The 18,347-nt window shown below is 44.9% G+C and overlaps 1 protein-coding gene across 1 annotated transcript; it reads right to left on the reverse strand.

Moving 5' to 3' along the window:
* Nucleotides 1–5,198: 5,198 nt before the first annotated feature.
* Nucleotides 5,199–14,070, reverse strand: LOC114591180 (vomeronasal type-2 receptor 26-like). The gene is made up of 5 exons (XM_077923677.1): nucleotides 14,033–14,070; nucleotides 12,096–12,387; nucleotides 9,776–10,603; nucleotides 7,953–8,127; nucleotides 5,199–6,118 (listed from the first exon to the last, which is right to left on the reverse strand). The coding sequence occupies exons 1-5, from the start codon at nucleotides 14,068–14,070 to the stop codon at nucleotides 5,208–5,210; spliced, it is 2,244 nt and encodes a 747-aa protein (XP_077779803.1). The 3' UTR covers nucleotides 5,199–5,207.
* Nucleotides 14,071–18,347: the final 4,277 nt, after the last annotated feature.

The following is an 18,347-nucleotide window of genomic DNA, read 5'->3' on the forward strand; positions in this document are numbered from 1 at the left end:
TATTTTACTGAGACCTGATCTGAACACAAAGGAGCATCTACAGCTAAAAATCAAATCAAAAGATGGTATGTGATAGTTCCTGTATGAAAATGGCGTCACAACACTGCAATGGCCACAGACCTTTTGTCTTAGTGATTTACATGTTGGTTGAATTCAAGAGCATGTTATGCTGAACGTTCCATCCTGCACAACCATATCCCTCTCTCTTCATCCTGTTCACAGACCCAAGCCTACAATATGATAAGTGCTCTCTCTGTAGTGTCAAAGCCACTGTCAGCTCCCGTAAAAAATGTTGTCTATCTCTTTCTCTCCCTCTTTTTGCCAAATTAGTTTTCCAAATTTTAACCAATCAATACCAAATTACATCAAATTTAATACATTTCCCCCGAATAAACTGACTTCCCACTTTTCTTCCTAGATGTGTCCTACTTTCCCCCGTTTATTGCTTTATATTACAAATTTATATTCCAATTAACATTTCAAACCTTATATCAATCTTAATTTTCACATTTTACAATTTAATTTCTTCTTCTCTCTTTCCCCTTCTCCCTCAGCTGTCTGGTTTTCAATTCCTGCTCTTTTCATCATCATCATCATCATCATAATTTATTTATACCCTGCCCATCTGGCTGGGCTTCCCCAGCCACTCTGGGCGGCTTCCAAAAAAATATTAAAATACTGTAATACAGCAAACATTAAAAGCTTCCCTTAACAGGGCTGCCTTCAGATGTCTTCTAAAAGTCTGGTAGTTGTTGTTCTCTTTGACATTTGGTGGGATGTCATTCCCTTATACAGCAAAAGCAGAAACAAATGAGGTCTCCCAGCCCCTCGCCTCTCCACCTTAAATCCTTACTTCTTGTTTCTGTACTAATTCTCTTTGTTTTCATCTTGTGTGTGTATAGATCTGGGTCCATCCTTTCCACCATTGTTCCTCTTTCTTTCTGTCTCCAGCCTGAGCTCCTTCTTGACTGGAGTTGCCGCGGCTGTTTCCCTACCATGAGGGATTTTCTCACCCTTTGTCTGGGCTGACCCTAGCTCTCTCCTGACTTCTTTTTTTAACATGGCAGAACAGTTCTGGGCCCAACAATGGGCAACCCAACCCAGAGCACACCTGGCAGGCCCTCTGACACATGTAAGGCAGGGGACAACTTTTAAATAAATACATGGGTAGATATTTAATCTGCAAATAGCAGCTGGGGAAGAAGGCTGCACAGTGGAGGGCGGGGCCAAGGATACACTGTCTAGCTTACAAACACCTGCAAGTGGGCCAAGAGTGATACAGTGGTATCTCTGGTTGCGAACCGGATCCGTTCCGGAGCCCCATTTGCAACATGAGCAGAATGCAACCCGCGTCTGGCACGTGTGTGGGTCGTGATTCGCCGCTTCTGCACATGCACGTGATGTCATTTTGAGCGTCTGCACACGCGCAAGTGGTGAAACCCAGAAGTAACCCTTTCCAGTACTTCTGGGTCACCACGGGACGCAACCTGAAAAGATTTAACCTGAAGCAAACGTAACAAGACGTATGACTGTACTCATTTGACCCCTGGCAAAGAGGAGAGGGAGAGGACCTTGCGAGGGGATCTGGAAAAGGGAATATTCCGAGGGTGGTAACTGAGGAATTCTTTATTGATTTCACAATTCTGTGATTCAGAAATAAGGCCAATATTGATATGAAAGCAAGAGTATGGCCTGATGCCAAAATTGGTAGGAACCACTTTAGGAGGAACCCGAGTGTATATTATGATAAAACCAACTAGCCATCAGGGTAAAAGGTGAGCTTCTGCACATACAGTAAGAAAATCTCGGGTTCAGTAACTGTTTTCAAGGACTGTGGCTGGGTGAAAAGATGGTTAGGTGCTGGGATAAGAGAAGGTGGCAGAAGGTGGCACATATATACTATATAGGGTGTGTGTTAACAGATATGCAGCCACAGACTATTTTGTACTACAGTATGTCATGTCATGTAATGCATTACTGAATAAAGTCTGACCAGTTGGGAATTTGGTGCGAACCTTAGTAATGAACCCCCAGTGGAGTTGTCTCCCACATATCCCATGATGGGGAACCAGTTTTCCGGCAGAGAGCTCCATTCCCTTCGGGGATGCTCCACCTGTCAGAGCCAGAAGTGAACGGACCACCCTTTCTTGCTCTTGTTGCAAACCGCAGAGCCAGAGAGGAGCTTGTGTGAGTCTTGAGATTCAGGAATTCAAAAGAAGGATGTCAAAAAACTCCAGAGTGATCAGTTCTAGTGCCTTTATTAAGAAAGGTATAGGTTTACAGTGATGCAGCCTGCCAGTTCCTCCTCGCACTCACTTGTACGGAATGTACATCGCAAGCACGAAGATGCACACCCAAGCTAAAGGTCAAAGCAGCATACGCCAGCCACCTGACCAGGAGGCTGGAGTTGGCAAATACCCAAACATTACAGTTTCCCTTTCTGGTCTCAGAGCTCAGCACCCCAAACCCTCAGATAAGGGTGACATGAAAGCAAGACAATTAGTATGCTTCAAAGCAAGTGACTATAAACACATATGAGCTCAGTGCTACAACCACTACCAATTAATTGGGGGGGGGGGGGAATCTTGAGTATCAATATGGTGTTTGCAGAGCTTCCGGAACAATTCACCTTTGGTTCAGCACCGTTCTCTCTTCCTCTCAACCCAGGGCTGAACTGGGGATCAGAGAAGTATCTGAGATGTCTGGGGAGAACAAGGAGGTTGCCGAGTCTCTAGGCAGTGATGGGAAGGGGCATACATAGGGACTGGCCATGTTGGCCCTTGACAAGGGCATAGGCTCTAGAGGGTGCAAAAATCATTTCTCTCCACTCTGGCTTGGAGCGGCTTGGTGCTTGTGTGATCCCCAGGTGCATCTCTGCCATAGCTGTCAGCTTACAGATTTGAAAATAAGGGACCAGCAACCTTGAAAATAAGGGACCAGCAGCCAAAATAAGGGACTTGCAGCCTCACCTGTTCCAGGCACTCGTCTTCCTGTCTTCCTGCTGTCTCGTCAAACTCATGCTGGTAGGTTTGAGAACACTGTTCAACCAACTTTGTAACCAGAGGTTCAACTGAATAGAATCTGAATCACATGCACCACAAGGCCTATGCAGCCTCAACTTAAGATGGCTCCCCAGCCTGGCTTTGCACTGCAAAGTCTGCAGCAGCACATGCAACAAAATGGCATCCAGCATTCAAAAAACCCCTCAGCTTGCATTAACTAGCCACACACAAGGCATGCAAGCTCCACCCCCCAGTCGTTCTTAGACCTCTTATTGGGTGAGCAGCACAGCCAAGCAACACAGTTGGAGCCTCCCTCCTCCCTGGTGGGCAGGGAGGGAGGGAGAGGAGCTGCTTCCTTTGAAATTTAAGGGACATCATTTAAGGGACATTTGAGGGACATCTATCAATAAGGGACAGCAGCGGGACATGGCGCTGGAATAAGGGACTGTCCCTTCAAATAAGGGACACTTGACAGCTATGATCTCTGCTGCTCTGGTTGGCCAGACAAGGCACACAGGCTTCTCTCCCAAGAGTGCAAGGGACAGGAGGTGCCGATACATCTCCTTGGCAAGGGTGCAAGGGAGTCTAGGTACGCCGTGGGTGGTGGATGAGGGCTGAAGCCAGCAGTGGGCAGGACAGATCGAAAAACAGTTGAGTCACCCCTCTTCACTTTTACTTTCTCCCTCCCTCCTTTCTCCCTCTCCCTCTTCCTCTCTACCCAGTATGCCTAGGGGGTGAGGCCCAGACTCATCAGCCCTACTGAAGAGGCTCCTCCTGAGGCTGGAGGAACATCACCCAGCTGTTGTTTTATTGTTTTAAGATGCTGTGAACCGCTTTGAGATTGTTATTAAAAATATAAAGTGGTATAGAAATTTTAAAAATAAAAAATAAATATGCTGTCACCTGTAGGGGGCTTTTGAACTCGGGCTAAGGGCAGCAAACCTAGACAGCATCTTAAAAAGCAGAGACATCACCTTGCCAACAAAGGTCTGTATAGTTAAAGCAATGGTTTTCCCAGTAGTGATGTATGGAAGTGAGAGCTGGACCATAAAGAAGGCTGATCGCTGAAGAATTGATGCTTTTGAATTATGGTGCTGGAGGAGACTCTTGAGAGTCCCATGGACTGCAAGAAGATCAGACCTATCCTTTCTTAAGGAAATCAGCCCACTGGAAGGACAGATCGTGAAGATGAGGCTCCAATACTTTGGCCACCTCATGAGAACAGAAGACTGCCTGGAAAAGACCCTGATGTTTGGAAAGATTGAGGGCACAAGGAGAAGGGGACGACAGAGGACAAGATGGTTGGACCATGTTCTCGAAGCTGCGAACATGAGTTTGACCAAACTGCGGGAGGCAGTGGAAGACAGGAGTGCCTGGCGTGCTCTGCTCCATGGGGTCACGAAGAGTCGGACACGACTAAACGACTAAACAACGACAACAAAGGGCTGCATGCAATTAACTGGGGGCTGATGTGTTCACAGGACTACAGGCTGACCACCCCTGGTTGCAGGCCAAGGGCATGCCATCTCTGGAAGCTCCTCTGAGAGCATAGTGGTGTTGGTTTTTCCCAGTCGTGAGATTATTGATTATCTGTACGTGACACCATCCCTGCAGTTGCAGCAAAGAACAAGGGGTTAAAGTCCCATTACCCACCAATCAGGTTCTCAAACTAGTTTAGGCCCCAGTGTTGATCTGATATTTAAAGGGAAACAAACCAGTGGCAGGTTATAGCTACATCTGCAAGACAGCTGCTGGAAATTTAATCTGCCCAAGGATCAAGTTCCCAAGGATGGAGCTTTTGGTTCCGAATTCTGCTGATTCATCTTTGGTTCAAAACATATATAGGACTACAAAACCAATTTTCTTTCTTTCACTGTGTTTATTGAATGAACAAAACAAAAAGAATCAGAAACAATACACAAGATTTGCAAGATTTTTCAGGAATAATAATAATAATAATAATAATAATAATAATAATAATAATTTATTATTTATACCCCACCCATCTGGCTAGGTTTCCCCAGCCACTCTGGGCGGCTTTCAACAGAATATTAAAATACAATAGTCTATTAAACATTAAAAGCTTCCCTAAACAGAGCTGCCTTCAGATGTCTTGTAAAAGTCTAGTAGTTAAACCTGATCACATTAGCTAAAGAATAATTCAACCAGCTTCTTTGTATAGGAAGTTATGAGTTATTTAGTTTCTTAAGCTCCTTGATATTTCTTTCTTATTAGATGCTCTCTGCTGTTGAGGTTGGGTCTCAGGAGAATAATGTAGCATTTGGGGAGAAAGATGCAACCCAAGAGACCAGCACCAGAGGCCAAGATGGAGAAGATCTCCACGGCCACCATGAACTTCCCTTTGGTGCTCAGGTAGGTGGGCACAAAGGACACCCAAACACTGCAGAAGACCAGCATGCTGAAGGTGATAAATTTGGCTTCGTTAAAGCTGTCAGGCAACTTCCTAGCTAGGAAGGCTACCATGAAGCTGATGACGGCCAGGAAACCCATGTAACTCAGGACAGAGTAAAACATGGTGACGGAGCCTTCATTGCATTCCACCACAACCTCCACAGCCATGGAGTAGAAATCCAGGTTTGGGAATGGGGGAGAGGTTGCCAGCCAGATGGCACAGATAACTGCTTGAATGAGGGAACAGACCAGGACAATGGTGCTTGCTAGTTGTGTCTTCAAGAGTTTTCTGGCCACGTTTCCTGGCTTGGTGGCCATGAAGGCCAGAACTACCGTGACGGTTTTTGCCAAAATGGAAGAAATGGCAAGAGAGAAGGTGATTCCAAAAGCCATTTGCCGGAGAAGACAGGTGACTTTTTTGGGCTGACCAATGAAGAGGAAGGAGCAGAGGAAGCAGAGCAGGAGGGAGACGAGGAGGATGTAAGTGAGGTTGCGGTTATTGGCTCTGACGATTGGGGTGTCCTTGTTTTTAATGAAGGTTACCAGGATTAGAGAGGTGATTAGAGAGAGGGAAAGAGCCAGAGAAGCTAAAACAAATCCCAAAGCGTCATGATACGAAAGGAAGTTGATTTTCTTGGCAATACACTGGTCTTGGTCCTTGCTTGGATATTGATCTTCTGGGCACTGGGCACAGTTAGCAGCATCTGGAATTAGCAAGCACTATTTGAGTATCTCTAAAATAGCTTTATTTTCATACACACACACACATACACCAGGCTGGTGTACATGGTAGGTGGGGATGGCAGGAGAAGAAATCAGAGGTGTAGAACCTAGTTATAAATATTCTTTTGTGTTGTGTCTTCTGCCCTATTCTCCTTCTTATTGCTCAAAATCTCTGGGATTCTGCTCTATTTTGACCTTTTATTGCAAAAGATCAGAATCTTAAAAGTTACAAAACACATTTTTTGAGACAGGGAAGCAAGCTGCAAAGAAACTTAGAACTGCAAAGTTACTTAGAACTATAGCAAATCCTACACGTTGCAATTCTGGAATACGTTTTGAAAATTCTTCTAGTTTCAGCGAAATTCAGGAGGATGTGGAGGCCAGCAGGGCTAAGCAGTAAAAGGACATAATGAAAGAAGTCTGCACTCGCCTATTATGGTTACCAGATTTTTTCCAATGAATCCGGGGACATTTTTTTTAAGGCTGAGGAGCAACAGGGAGTCAGTAGTGGGGATGGTGAAGCAAAAGACCCTGGGCCCAAGCACACATGAATATTGTGTAAAGGTGTGAAGCCCTTCTTTCACACCCTGTGAAACATAAATACCCCCTTCTCCCTTTGTTTTGACAGACCGGGGGAGGCTTGGAAGTCATGGGTGGGTGGCCGTTGCCCAGGAGGGGCGCAAGGCACGCGGTTTCTCTGCCAGGCAAGGTCCAAAGCCCTTCTTTCACACTCTGTGAAACATAAATGTGCAGAGCTTTTAAAAAACTGGGCAACGGCTGGCTGCCTGCAACTCCCAAGCCTCCCCCAATCAGTCAAAACAAAGGGGGGTGGAGATCTGTACTGCCGGACGCCCCCGGTTCCCCTTTGGCAGTAGTGGCAGAAGTGGCAGTCAGCAGCCCGGAGCCAGCCTGGTAGTGCAGTTGGCTCTGGCTGGCTTCAGGAGCTGCTCGCTGCCATGGCGCCTGCCATTTTTCCTCGCCGGAAGTCCCCATATGTTGCACCCCAGATGTTGTGCACAAGACACATCATATGGGGACTTCCGGCAAGGAAAAATGGCGGGTGCCATGCCAGCGAGCAGCAAGCAGCTCCTGAAGCCAGCCAGAGCCAACTGCGCTACCAGGCTGGCTCTGGGCTGCTGAGGCTGCCACTGCCATGTTTCCTGGGGACAGATTTGCAAATCTGGGGACATTCCAGGGATGGAATTTGTTGGGGGACAGATTTGGAAATCCGAGGACTGTCCCTGGGAACCGGGGACGTCTGATAACCCTACCTTAACCCTCCCTGGACACAAGCAACTTCTGCACTGTAGAATAAGGTTCAGGGTTGGAACTACCTGTCTGGTTAGAAAAAGTCCCTTCTGGACAGCGAATGCATACATTACAGCAAACCGGCTTCCCTTCTGGGATTTTTCTCCTTTGCCCTGGAAAGCAGATCTTTGCACAGCTTGCAGAAGGTGGGGTCTAAGAAAGGCAGATATAATGAAAGGTTTTCTGCACGGATAGAATTGTTTTAAGCAGGACTTGGAGGTCTTCAAAGGTGGCCCCCTCTTTGCATGCTGGAAATGGTGATAAATGTAAGTGGGTCAAAGCTATTTTGAACCACTGCATGGAGCAAGGTTGGGGAACCTGTGCCTTCCCCCACCCACCAAAATATTCCCAGATTACATCTCCCATCATCCCTAATCATTGGCCATGTTGGTTGGAGCTGACGGGCATTTAAGTCCATCATGCTCTAATTCTTTTACAAGCTCTGGGACATTCACTCCACCTTCCTAGACCACACAATTGTATCTGGGTTAATGATGAAGTCTTTGCCCCGTGGGGCTCCTGGATCCATCCTCCCAACTTTCACTAAAGCTGTTGACTCATTTTGGAAATAGATCCAGTTGAGAAGATCATAGCCAGAAGATCCCACCACACTGTTGTCCGTGAAAGATACTTCATCTCCAGCACTATTGTTAAATCGGATGTTCCTCAAAAAGGAGAGAATCTGAAGAACAAAGGAGGGGAGAGGTTTAGATAACATAGTGACTCTGCTGAGCCTTGACCTATTGGAACGGTATTTGGAGGGGAGGGGGGTATTATTTTTTCTAGTCTTTTGTTGAGTTTAAGACCAAGGGACACAATTTTGCCTGATGAAGGGAGTCTGAGACAGGCGTATCCTCCATATTCAACTAAGTCGTTCTAGCAGAAGCCACAGGAAAGATTCCTACTAGCACCACGGGACTTGCCCTCTCCTCCTCATGCACCATTGCACCCTCCCCAAATCTGTCGCGAGAACCCTCAAAACAGTGTGCGGAGGAAGGAGAGGCAAGATCATTATTTTTGCCAAGCAAAAATGTGGTTGGGACACCCCTGTTTGAACCTTTCCCAGGATCCAGCTCCTGACTCTCCTGATCACTGGTCCCTTCCTCCTGTTCATTGAGGACCTGATTTCACCTCCCTCATCCTGGCTCAGTTCCTTCTGCAGGAAGAGGAAGGAATGGAGCCTGGGACTTTGGGAAGAGACCATGAAGTGCATTTTCCCCGACTGTGTGTTAGTCTCAACCCTGCCCTCTGTTGACTGGAGGTATGAAAGGTTGCTCACACACAATAACAGAATAAACAATTTACATATCTAGAGGGTTGGGTTTTTTTAAACTTGCACGTGCTTTTGTCTGAGATGAAGACCCCTGAATCTAACCCACCTGACCCTACTTGAAGAATAATGTTGTGTAAACTGGGCTGTTGGCACAATCCAACAGGCTCTTCTTACGTTTGAACTAAACACAGACCAAAGATTTTGGAATTACATCCATTGAGATAATTAACCATGGGATGGCATTAACTTTCAGCAGCAGCCCCAAATAGCTGGAAAGTGCAAGTAATGGTTGCTTTTCATGGCTGGTGTCTACTTGCTATAACACAACCCACATGCTTGGGTGGGAGCAGTTAGATTTGTAGCCTGGAAAAGGAAAAGATAACAGGCGTTATCTGTCAGGAGTTCAGCCTACACTCGAGTAGGACCCTGCCAGAGACACATGCCCAACTGGCATGTTCTCTCCCTCCTGGTCGATCGTTGGAGAGCTTCGTAAGCTTTCTTCAGCCCGAATATCACAGCGACCGATACCAACTGACACCGGCACACTTAGAGATCCGCAGAGTTTATGCCGCTTGTGACAGAACCCCAGCAACTCAGCATGTTGGCTAATCTACTTTACTTACATATAAACACACACGGAGCACTGCAACATGGCTCCCTCTCTCTCTAGCATCAAACAGCAAAGAGAGAAAGAACAAAGGACAATAGACCCACTTCACGGAACACAGTAACACAAACATCCTGTCTCTGTCACTTCCCACTCTGTGGAGTCAAAACATATCACGTCATGTGAAAGACAACAATCCCATGACTGCAATCAGAGATCAGGAATTCATAAACCTCCACTCCTCTCTCCTCACCAGGAAACAACTATAGAATGTTGCAACATTTTTGAAAGGAAGAGAGTGAAGCTTTCAAACAGGAGAAATTGAGATCTTTGGATGGTTTAAAATACCAATCTGTCTCCATCCATATTGCGACCCCTGACAAAACACTAGAGAACGAATGGGTCCATTACTTTGGGAAAGAGAGAGATACATCTAAAGAACGATGTTACCTGCCATGGCTGGATAGCCAGAGGTTTCTTGCCCTCCCGCATCATGGCACGAGTGGGTCTCAATGAGTACATGGCATGTAAAGCGTGTGCCACGGAGTAGATGGCATTGTACATGGTATAGCTGTGGCCAGTCATTCTCGTTTCAAACACAGAGTGTGGCAGGTCCTCTAGTTTCTCCTTCCCTGTACACTTTCTCTTGCTAGAAGTTTGACCTGCTATTGGAAACCAGCAGTTAAATGCCATTTGCCACCAGTTTCGGAGAAAGACATCTCCCTCGGGCCGGGCTGGATTTAAGGCCAGGAGGAATTTATTAAACCCCTGGACATCACTTGTGTGGACTCTGAAGGACAGAGCACCGTGGAAGTATTCCAGTTCCTTCCAATGCTTTTGTGCCCCCAGAGCAGCAAAATCCCAGCGGGATGTCACGATCCAAACCCTCACACGTGAGGGCCTGAAATCCTTTCTGAGAAACTCGAGTTTATGTATTAGCACGGCTGCTTCCTTGTAGTCCACAGAGATAACCATGGCTTTACTCTGCCACTTAATAAGAGATTTCCTAAAAAGATTAGTTGCTAATCGCTTCATTAGCCGTTCATTTATCATTTCTACCGAGGACACACAAATATCATTCTCCGTGAGCATTGGCATCAGAGTCCGGATGAAATTTTCACCCGTGTCGTCATCGGAAGTGATGAGGCCAATCCAGTTCCATCGGAAATGTAGGAGCAGTTGGACCAACCCGACGTACTGCGGCACTTCGTTGGGATCGATTCGGAAGAAGGAAGGAAGCATCTCTCTCTCAACAGGGCTGAATGAACCATAACCAAGCTGAAGGAAAGAGAAAGCCTTTATTCAAAATTTATTTATTTATTTAGAATTTTTGAAATATTTCTAATACACTTTTCCTCCCACAGATTCAGTGGCGTAGCGTGGGTTGTCAGCACTCGGGGCAAGGCAAGTAATTTGTGCCCCCTAACCCGTGGATTTGCGCCCCCAACCCGTGGATTTGCGCCCCCTAAGCCTAACCCCCAGATGTTGCGCCCGGTGCGGCCGGCCCCCCCTGCACCCCCCACGCTACGCCACTGCACGGATTCCAGGGCTGTGCAGGAGAGAGATAAAATTACTTGAAGTACCTTCATGCATTTGTTTCCCAGGTCAGGCTCCAAACTGAATTGGACTTAGATGTGAACAGGCAACCAGAACAGTTCTCTCAAAACCGGAGTAATGTTATTATTGGGGCCCCCCCAAATATCATTTTTATTAAGTCTCCAGAAATGTTTCAAAGAATTTATCATCATATACTATCTTTTTTAACATCCAAAGTTTCTTCTTGACTTCCCATCCCTTCCTGGTGTTTGCTTTTTTTACTCCTTTTTATTAGCTGTTTTATAATGCATACATTTTTATTATCTAAACCCCACTACCATTAAACCTTTCAGTAATCCACTGCTTATATTTCAAATCCTGCCCGTGACTACGTATATGGGTGATAATTTGATAGATTGTCAATCAGTGGTCTCCCTTCTTCCTTAAACACTTTTTTTTTAAAAAAAAAGATATTTATTAGAATTTAACATTTACAAGAAAAAAGACAAACAATAAAAGAGTTACAATACTCCAAAAATAAAACAAAATACAACAAAAAGACAGTACAACAAAGCAATAAAAGAAAGAAAAAACAAAAACATTTAAAAACAAAAACATTTAAAAAGAAAACAGAAAAAAACCACATCCGATATTTTCATATCTTTGTCTTTCATTTACTTATTTCCTCGACTTCCTCACACCTCCCTTTTTTGTATTCTGGTTCAATAAGCTGTTTCAGCCTTCCTTAAGCACTTCGTCATTATGCCCTCTTAGTTTGGCAGCTAATTTTGCCAGTTTCATGAACCATTTGCTCCTACATTGGTAATCCACTTCTTTTGATTTCTGTTATTATTGTTAATTATCTGATGTATATACTGCTGTTTATCAAAAGATTACAGGGCAGCGTACCACATTAATAATATATTTTATGGAGCATCATGTTAAGAACATAATACAGAGCATAGTAATAGACAGCATACTGTATACTATATGAATATAGATATTCATATATATCTATATTCTATATATACTTACCTTCCCGCCGGAGTGGTACCTATTTATCTACTTGCACTTTGCTGTGCTTTTGAACTGCTAGGTTGGCAGGGGACAGGGACCGAACAACAGGAGCTCACCCCGTTGCAGGGATTTGAACTGCCAACCTTCTGATCAGCAAGCCCTAGGCTCAGAGGTTTAGACCACAGTGCTACGAGGGTCCCCAGACAAATTCTCTTACCTGTGGAATCTTCAAGATGCCAAAGAGGTATGCCATCTGCATTGATGATTTGGAGCTGAGACCCCCGATGACGGAGAACAGCTTATCCCGACTGTCGCATTGATAGTTGGGAGCCACTTCCCCCCTCGTGGAGAGCAGAGACAAGCTGGACTCATAAGTCGTCTTTGCATCGCTGTTATCACCATAGATACGGAAGCCCAGTGTTGTGTTGGTTAGGAGCACGGGGTCCCTGTTGACCTCACTGACAGAGAATGCCAAGGCCAGGATGTGCTGGTAGGTCTTCAGCACTTGACTGTAAGGAGAGTTGTGTCAGAGGAGGCGAGGAAATCCCGAAAGAGGACATGTCCCACTTATCTTCATCCGTTCTTTCCAGACGGAGGGAAACATGGTTTAAATTAAATTTAAATTAAATTTAAAGTTCCGTATCCACGCTCTGGATCTTTCCCCACGAAAACCAACTCTTTGAGGATCAACTGGAGCAAATGTCCATCTGTAGAAAACCCAAATTGACATTTGCCCCAATTCAGCTTTAAAGAGTGAGGGTTTTTTTGGTGGGGAAAGGTTGGGGCAAAAAATCCCCCAAAATGTTTGCACATAGAGCATTAAGGGCAGACTTCTGGCTGGAGCGAGAGGAGTGAAAGGTAAGTGTGGCTAATTGGCGTCAATCCAATTAACAACATGTTCACCCATTTACTGCTTGAATTTAGGCAATTAATCTACCCATATCACTTGCATAAGATTGCACAGTACATTTCTAATGAAATACTTTTTTAAAAAGGCATATTATTCTTTCATTAGATGCCAGATGGCAAGATGCTGTGATTGATGCAGCCACAAAACTCCATCAAGTCACGTTTTGTGGGATCAGTTTCAATTTTTTGCAGCAGCCTGGCGACTTTGATAGGATGCTTGTGTTTAACGGCATGCACACATTCTTCAACATCAACTTCGTTGGACTGGTCATGTTGTGCGGATGCCTGATGATCCTCTTCCAAAGCAACTACTCTATTCCGAAATTAAAAATGGAAAGCGTAATGCTGGTGGTCAACAAAAGACTCCCTCAAGGCAAATATTAAAAAAATGAAGTATAAACAGTGACAACTAGGTAACAATGGCCTGCGAGTGCTCCAATTGGAGAACAGCCTTTACCAAAGGTGTCATGGGCTTTGAAGACACTCGAACTCAGGATGCAAGGGAGAACCGTGCTAGGAGGAAGGCACGCTTAGCAAATCCACACCGTGATCAACTCCCGCCCAGAAACCAGTGTCCCAACTGTGGAAGGACGTGTGGATCCAGAATTGGCCTCCACAGTCACTTACGGACTCATTGTTAAAACCGTGTTTATGGAAGACAATCTTACTCGGCTACGAGTGATCGCCAAAGAGGAAGAAGAAATGGCATGGCTTTGTCCAGCCCATGGAGGGATCTCCCCAGAACTGGCCCAGGTGAGGTAAACTTTGCCGACCCCTGGTATAGAATAACTATAATAAGCAGCATTAGTTGGGAAGCTGGAGACACCATGGAGATGTGGAGGAGAAGTCCAAAGTTATTTGATTATTTACTGTAATTTGTTGTAAACTTTTTCGAAATATAAAAATAAAAATTTTAAAACACAAAATTTATGACCTCTCTAGCCTCTTCTTTCTACAGCCGCCCAGAGTGTCTGGGGAAACCCAGCCAGATGGTGTGAGGTATAAATAATAAATTATTATTATTATTATTATTATTATTATTATTATTACTACTACTACTACTACTACTACTACTACAATCAGTGACCAGCCAGAATCATCTCTTTTACACACAATCACATTCCTCTCTCTCCTGCTTGATATCTACAACAAAAGCAACCCAAACAAATAACGGCTGTCTGTTGTTGCTCAACAGGAAAGGAGAAGAAAAGTAAGCAGCAGCCTTAAAATCTCTGCCTTCGATACCAGAAGTAGTGGACACAGCCGTCATGATTATCAGCCATTTATGACCTTGAACATGAATTTGTTCAATTCCCTTTAAAGCTGTCCAATCAGTACAACATGCATTTGAGAGTGCATGCAGGGGGGTGCCACAGGTGGGTCCATTCTCCCTCTCCCTGTAAGCTGCAGCTTTTGAGGGCAAAGGCATGTACACCAGGTATAGACCATGCAGGCAGAACAGCACAGTTTGTCAGGCTTTCCACTGCCTGACTTCTGTGTAAGAGTGCAGTTGAGCTGCACTGGGGAGGAGTTGGAGGAGAGATTTGGAAACCACTTGGAGCTGGTGTGCATTTAGCGCTTAGTACTTCCAAGTCTAGGGGTGTTCCTAAACCACTGAGCCTAGGGCTTGCCAATCAGAAGGTCGGCAGTTTGAATCCCCGTGACGGGGTGAGCTCCCGTTGTTCGGTCCCTGCTCCTGCCAACCTAGCAGTTCAAAAGCACAGCAAAGTGCAAGTAGATAAATAGGTACCGCTCCGGCAGGAAGGTAAACGGCGTTTCCGTGCGCTGCTCTGGTTCTCCAGAAGTGGTTTAGTCATGCTGGCCACATGACCCAGAAGCTGTACGCTGGCTCCCTCGGCCAGTAAAGCGAGATGAACGCTGCAACCCCAGAGTCGTTCGTGACTGGACCTAAAAGTCAGGGGTACCTTTACCTTTATTGCTTTATTACAGCAAAGGTTCATTTTGTTCAAGTAGATTTTCCCTTGATTTTGGTATTCGAAGCAGACTGCTTTAATTATCTGCCCTGCTCCAGGTTCAGTTTAATGTTTGCCAATTTGTTTTACTGTACTTCTGAATGCTGTTGGCAACCTTGGGCAACACTTTGATCAGTGGAAAGGAGAAGATAGAATTGTTTTCCCGTATGTTTACATAGAATAAATAGTAATAATAGTAATAATAATAATAAATATTTTCTGTTGGCGAGCCTAGCAGCCTTCCCATCTTGATTCATGGGGATGCTTTGGCGTTACTTTCACCACCATAAACAGAACCACCTGCCGGTATGGACAATTATTTGGAGATGCCATGGTTTGCTTTTCAGTAACCAGACAATTAAACCCCTGTGTTGCAAACAATTATCAGTAATATCCGAGGCAACAAGATGACCAAGTACAACAATGCAAAATCAATATAAACTCTTTATATAATCTATACGGAACATAGAATATGAAATATATGAAATATGTACTCTGCAGACCCAATAAACAGAAATCTTATAAGTCTCTGAAAGTCACAAAATGTGCACTCCTGATGGATTCTCTTGAAAACATAGAGCGAAATAAACATAAGTCTTATAAGTCTCTGAAAGTCACAAAATAGGCACTCTTGATGGATTCTCTTGAAAACATAGAACCAAATAAACCTAAGTCTTATAAGTCTCTGGAAGTCTTTGTAGACTATGCAAGTCTCTGAAAGAAGCAAAGGGTCAGATTCTTATCTGGTGAAGACAAGCCGTAAAGCTTTGTTTTATGGTTTGTTTTTCATTCTGGGAAACAAGCAATATCGCTAATGCAGAAGAAGAAGAGTTTGGATTTGATATCCCACTTTATCACTCCCCTTCAGGAGTCTCAAAGCGGCTAACATTCTCCCTTCCCTTCCTCCCCCACAACAAACACTCTGTGAGGTGAGTGGGGCTGAGAGACTTCAGAGAAGTGTGACTAGCCCAAGGTCACCCAGCAGCTGCATGTGGAGGAGCGGGGAATCGAACCCGGTTCACTAGATTACGAGTCTACCGCTCTTAACCACTACACCACACTAGCTCCCTGGATGCAGATCCCTGGAACATGCCCTCTAGTCTACAATGATATTAGAGCAACCCAAATCCCTCCCCAGAGTTTCCATGTACGTACTTAGAAATGTATGTGTCCCGTTCTCGGGGTGACAAAATAAACATCTGATTTGTGTGTATGGCACTGCTGAAGCGTAAATGTGCCCCCACAATGAGATCTCCTGGCCTGTAATAGTCTTCCTGGAGTTCAAAAGGCCTGGTCAACAGACACTTGGTCCTCAGGGACATCTTGGTGGCAGCCTGAGGAAGGAGCAAAAAAACTAAAACCCAAATCATGGACGGCAGAAAGAGACCCTCGCCCCACTTGAACTTTGTACAGAATTAAGGGGCCACCAAATCCATAGGTCTCAGCCACGGATTCAGAACATTGGGGGAAATGACCAGACGTCGGAGTGTCTGTCCGGTCTCTCACTCCCCTTCAGGGCGTATTTATCACAATAATGTTTTGCTCTGGGTTTCTTTGTTGCTGAGTTTCTGGGTGGAAATCCACTGGGATTCAGCAAGAATGACTGTTATTTTGTTAATTCCAGGAGAGAGAAACAATCCCAACTTCCGGAGAATCTCTTTGGAGCTTGATGGGAAGAAACACATGTTTTGTATTGCTCACTGGGATGCATGGGCTCGGGGATTTGGCCGTAATATGTATATGTATATGTATATGTATATGTATATGTATATGTATATGTATATGTATATGTATATGTATATGTATATGTATATGTATATGTATATGTATATGTATATGTATATGATGTATGTATATGTATTTGATGTATGTATATGTATATGATGTATGTATATGTATATGTATATGTATATGATGTATGTATATGTATTTGATGTATGTATATGTATGTATGTACATACTTTCTGTGGTTTGGGGGTGGGTTTTTCCAATAATAATAAGAAGAAGAATTATAATTCCTCAGGAATACTGGACTATATTTGCTGCTTCATATTGCTGCAGCGAGGCTCCTCACGGGGTCTTTGCCATGGGAACATATTCACCCAGTGCTTTTCAAGCTGCACTGGCTCCCGGTGGAGTACAGGGTCAGATTTAAGCCCTTCACGGCCTAGGACCCTCGTACCTATGGGACCGCCTCTCCTGGTATGCCCCGCAGAGAGCCTCAAGGTCCATAAATAACAACACCCTAGAGGTCCCAGGCACTAAGGAAGTTAGATTGGCTTCAACCAGAGCCAGGGCCTTTTCAACTCTGGCTCCGGTCTGGTGGAACGCTCTGCCTCATGAGACCAGGGCCCTGCAGGATCTGATTTCTTTCCGCAGGGCCTGTAAGACAGAGTTGGCCTTTGGCTTGGAGCCAATTTGATTCCCTCCCTCCCTCCCTCTCTTTCTTTTTTCTTTCCCTTCTCCTCCTGCAATGAGGCTACATTTTAATATTTTAATGTTCCATTATTTTAATGTTGTATTTTATTTTGTTTTTGTTTTTAAGTTGTAATCATTCTTCTTGTTTTTATTATTGCTTGTAAGCCGCTCTGAGCCCGGCCTTGGCTGGGGAGGGCGGGGTATAAATAAATTTATATATATATATATATATATATATATATATATATGCAGGTTTTGGTGTCCTCGGGTGTCTTCCCGTGTAAAAGTTGGGGTGTCTAGGCGACGTTTCGACGAGGTCTCACTCGTCATCTTCAGGCTGGTGCTTTCGGCTTCTTGTTACTGGAACAGAGCAGGATCTCAGTGTTTGAGTTCCTATAAATACTGTTGAGGGGTGTGGTGTATAGCCTCCAATGTTCTGGACCGAGAGGAAGTTCCCAGGCTAGTGTGCCTTTTCTTCTTTTGTTCCTTAGTTGCTTGAGGGATATCTTGAGTGATTTCTTGAGTGATATCCTGAGTACCACTTAGATGGGTCATTAGGTGTGGATTAGTTGCTAAAGCCTTTGTGTCTTGACCTCTTGAACTTTGTGAAGAGTTTTTCTGAGAAGATGGCTGTAGTTGTGCTCTGGCTTGGCTTCGTGTATAGGGGCGAGCTGTGGTTTTGTGGCCTGTGCCAGCCAGATCTGTGTAGGGATTGCAGGGGGGTGCAGCATCCGGAGGTGCCATCATGGTTTGGCTACTGGATGGTGATTTCATGGTGATTTCATGGAAGCCATCGAGATAGAGAAACACCCTCACAACATGAACAAGCGTGACGACACATCCCGCTTGCCAGACATCTGGAAATTAGCCCTCCCCACAAAAACTGACACCAGATCCAGAGGCACACAGAACGCCATCACCAATCAACCACACCAGACCCAAACCCAGACCCTCTCCACAGATAAATTACAGACACCATCCAGTAGCCAAACCATGGTGGCACCTCCGGATGCTGCACCCCCCTGCAATCCCTACACAGATCTGGCTGGCACAGGCCACAAAACCACAGCTCGCCCCTATACACGAAGCCAAGCCAGAGCACAACTAAGCTCTTCACAAAGTTCAAGAGGTCAAGACACAAAGGCTTTAGCAACTAATCCACACCTAAT

Source organism: Podarcis muralis, chromosome 2 (genome assembly GCF_964188315.1).
Source record: "Podarcis muralis chromosome 2, rPodMur119.hap1.1, whole genome shotgun sequence".
Taxonomy (NCBI): Eukaryota; Metazoa; Chordata; class Lepidosauria; order Squamata; family Lacertidae; genus Podarcis; species Podarcis muralis.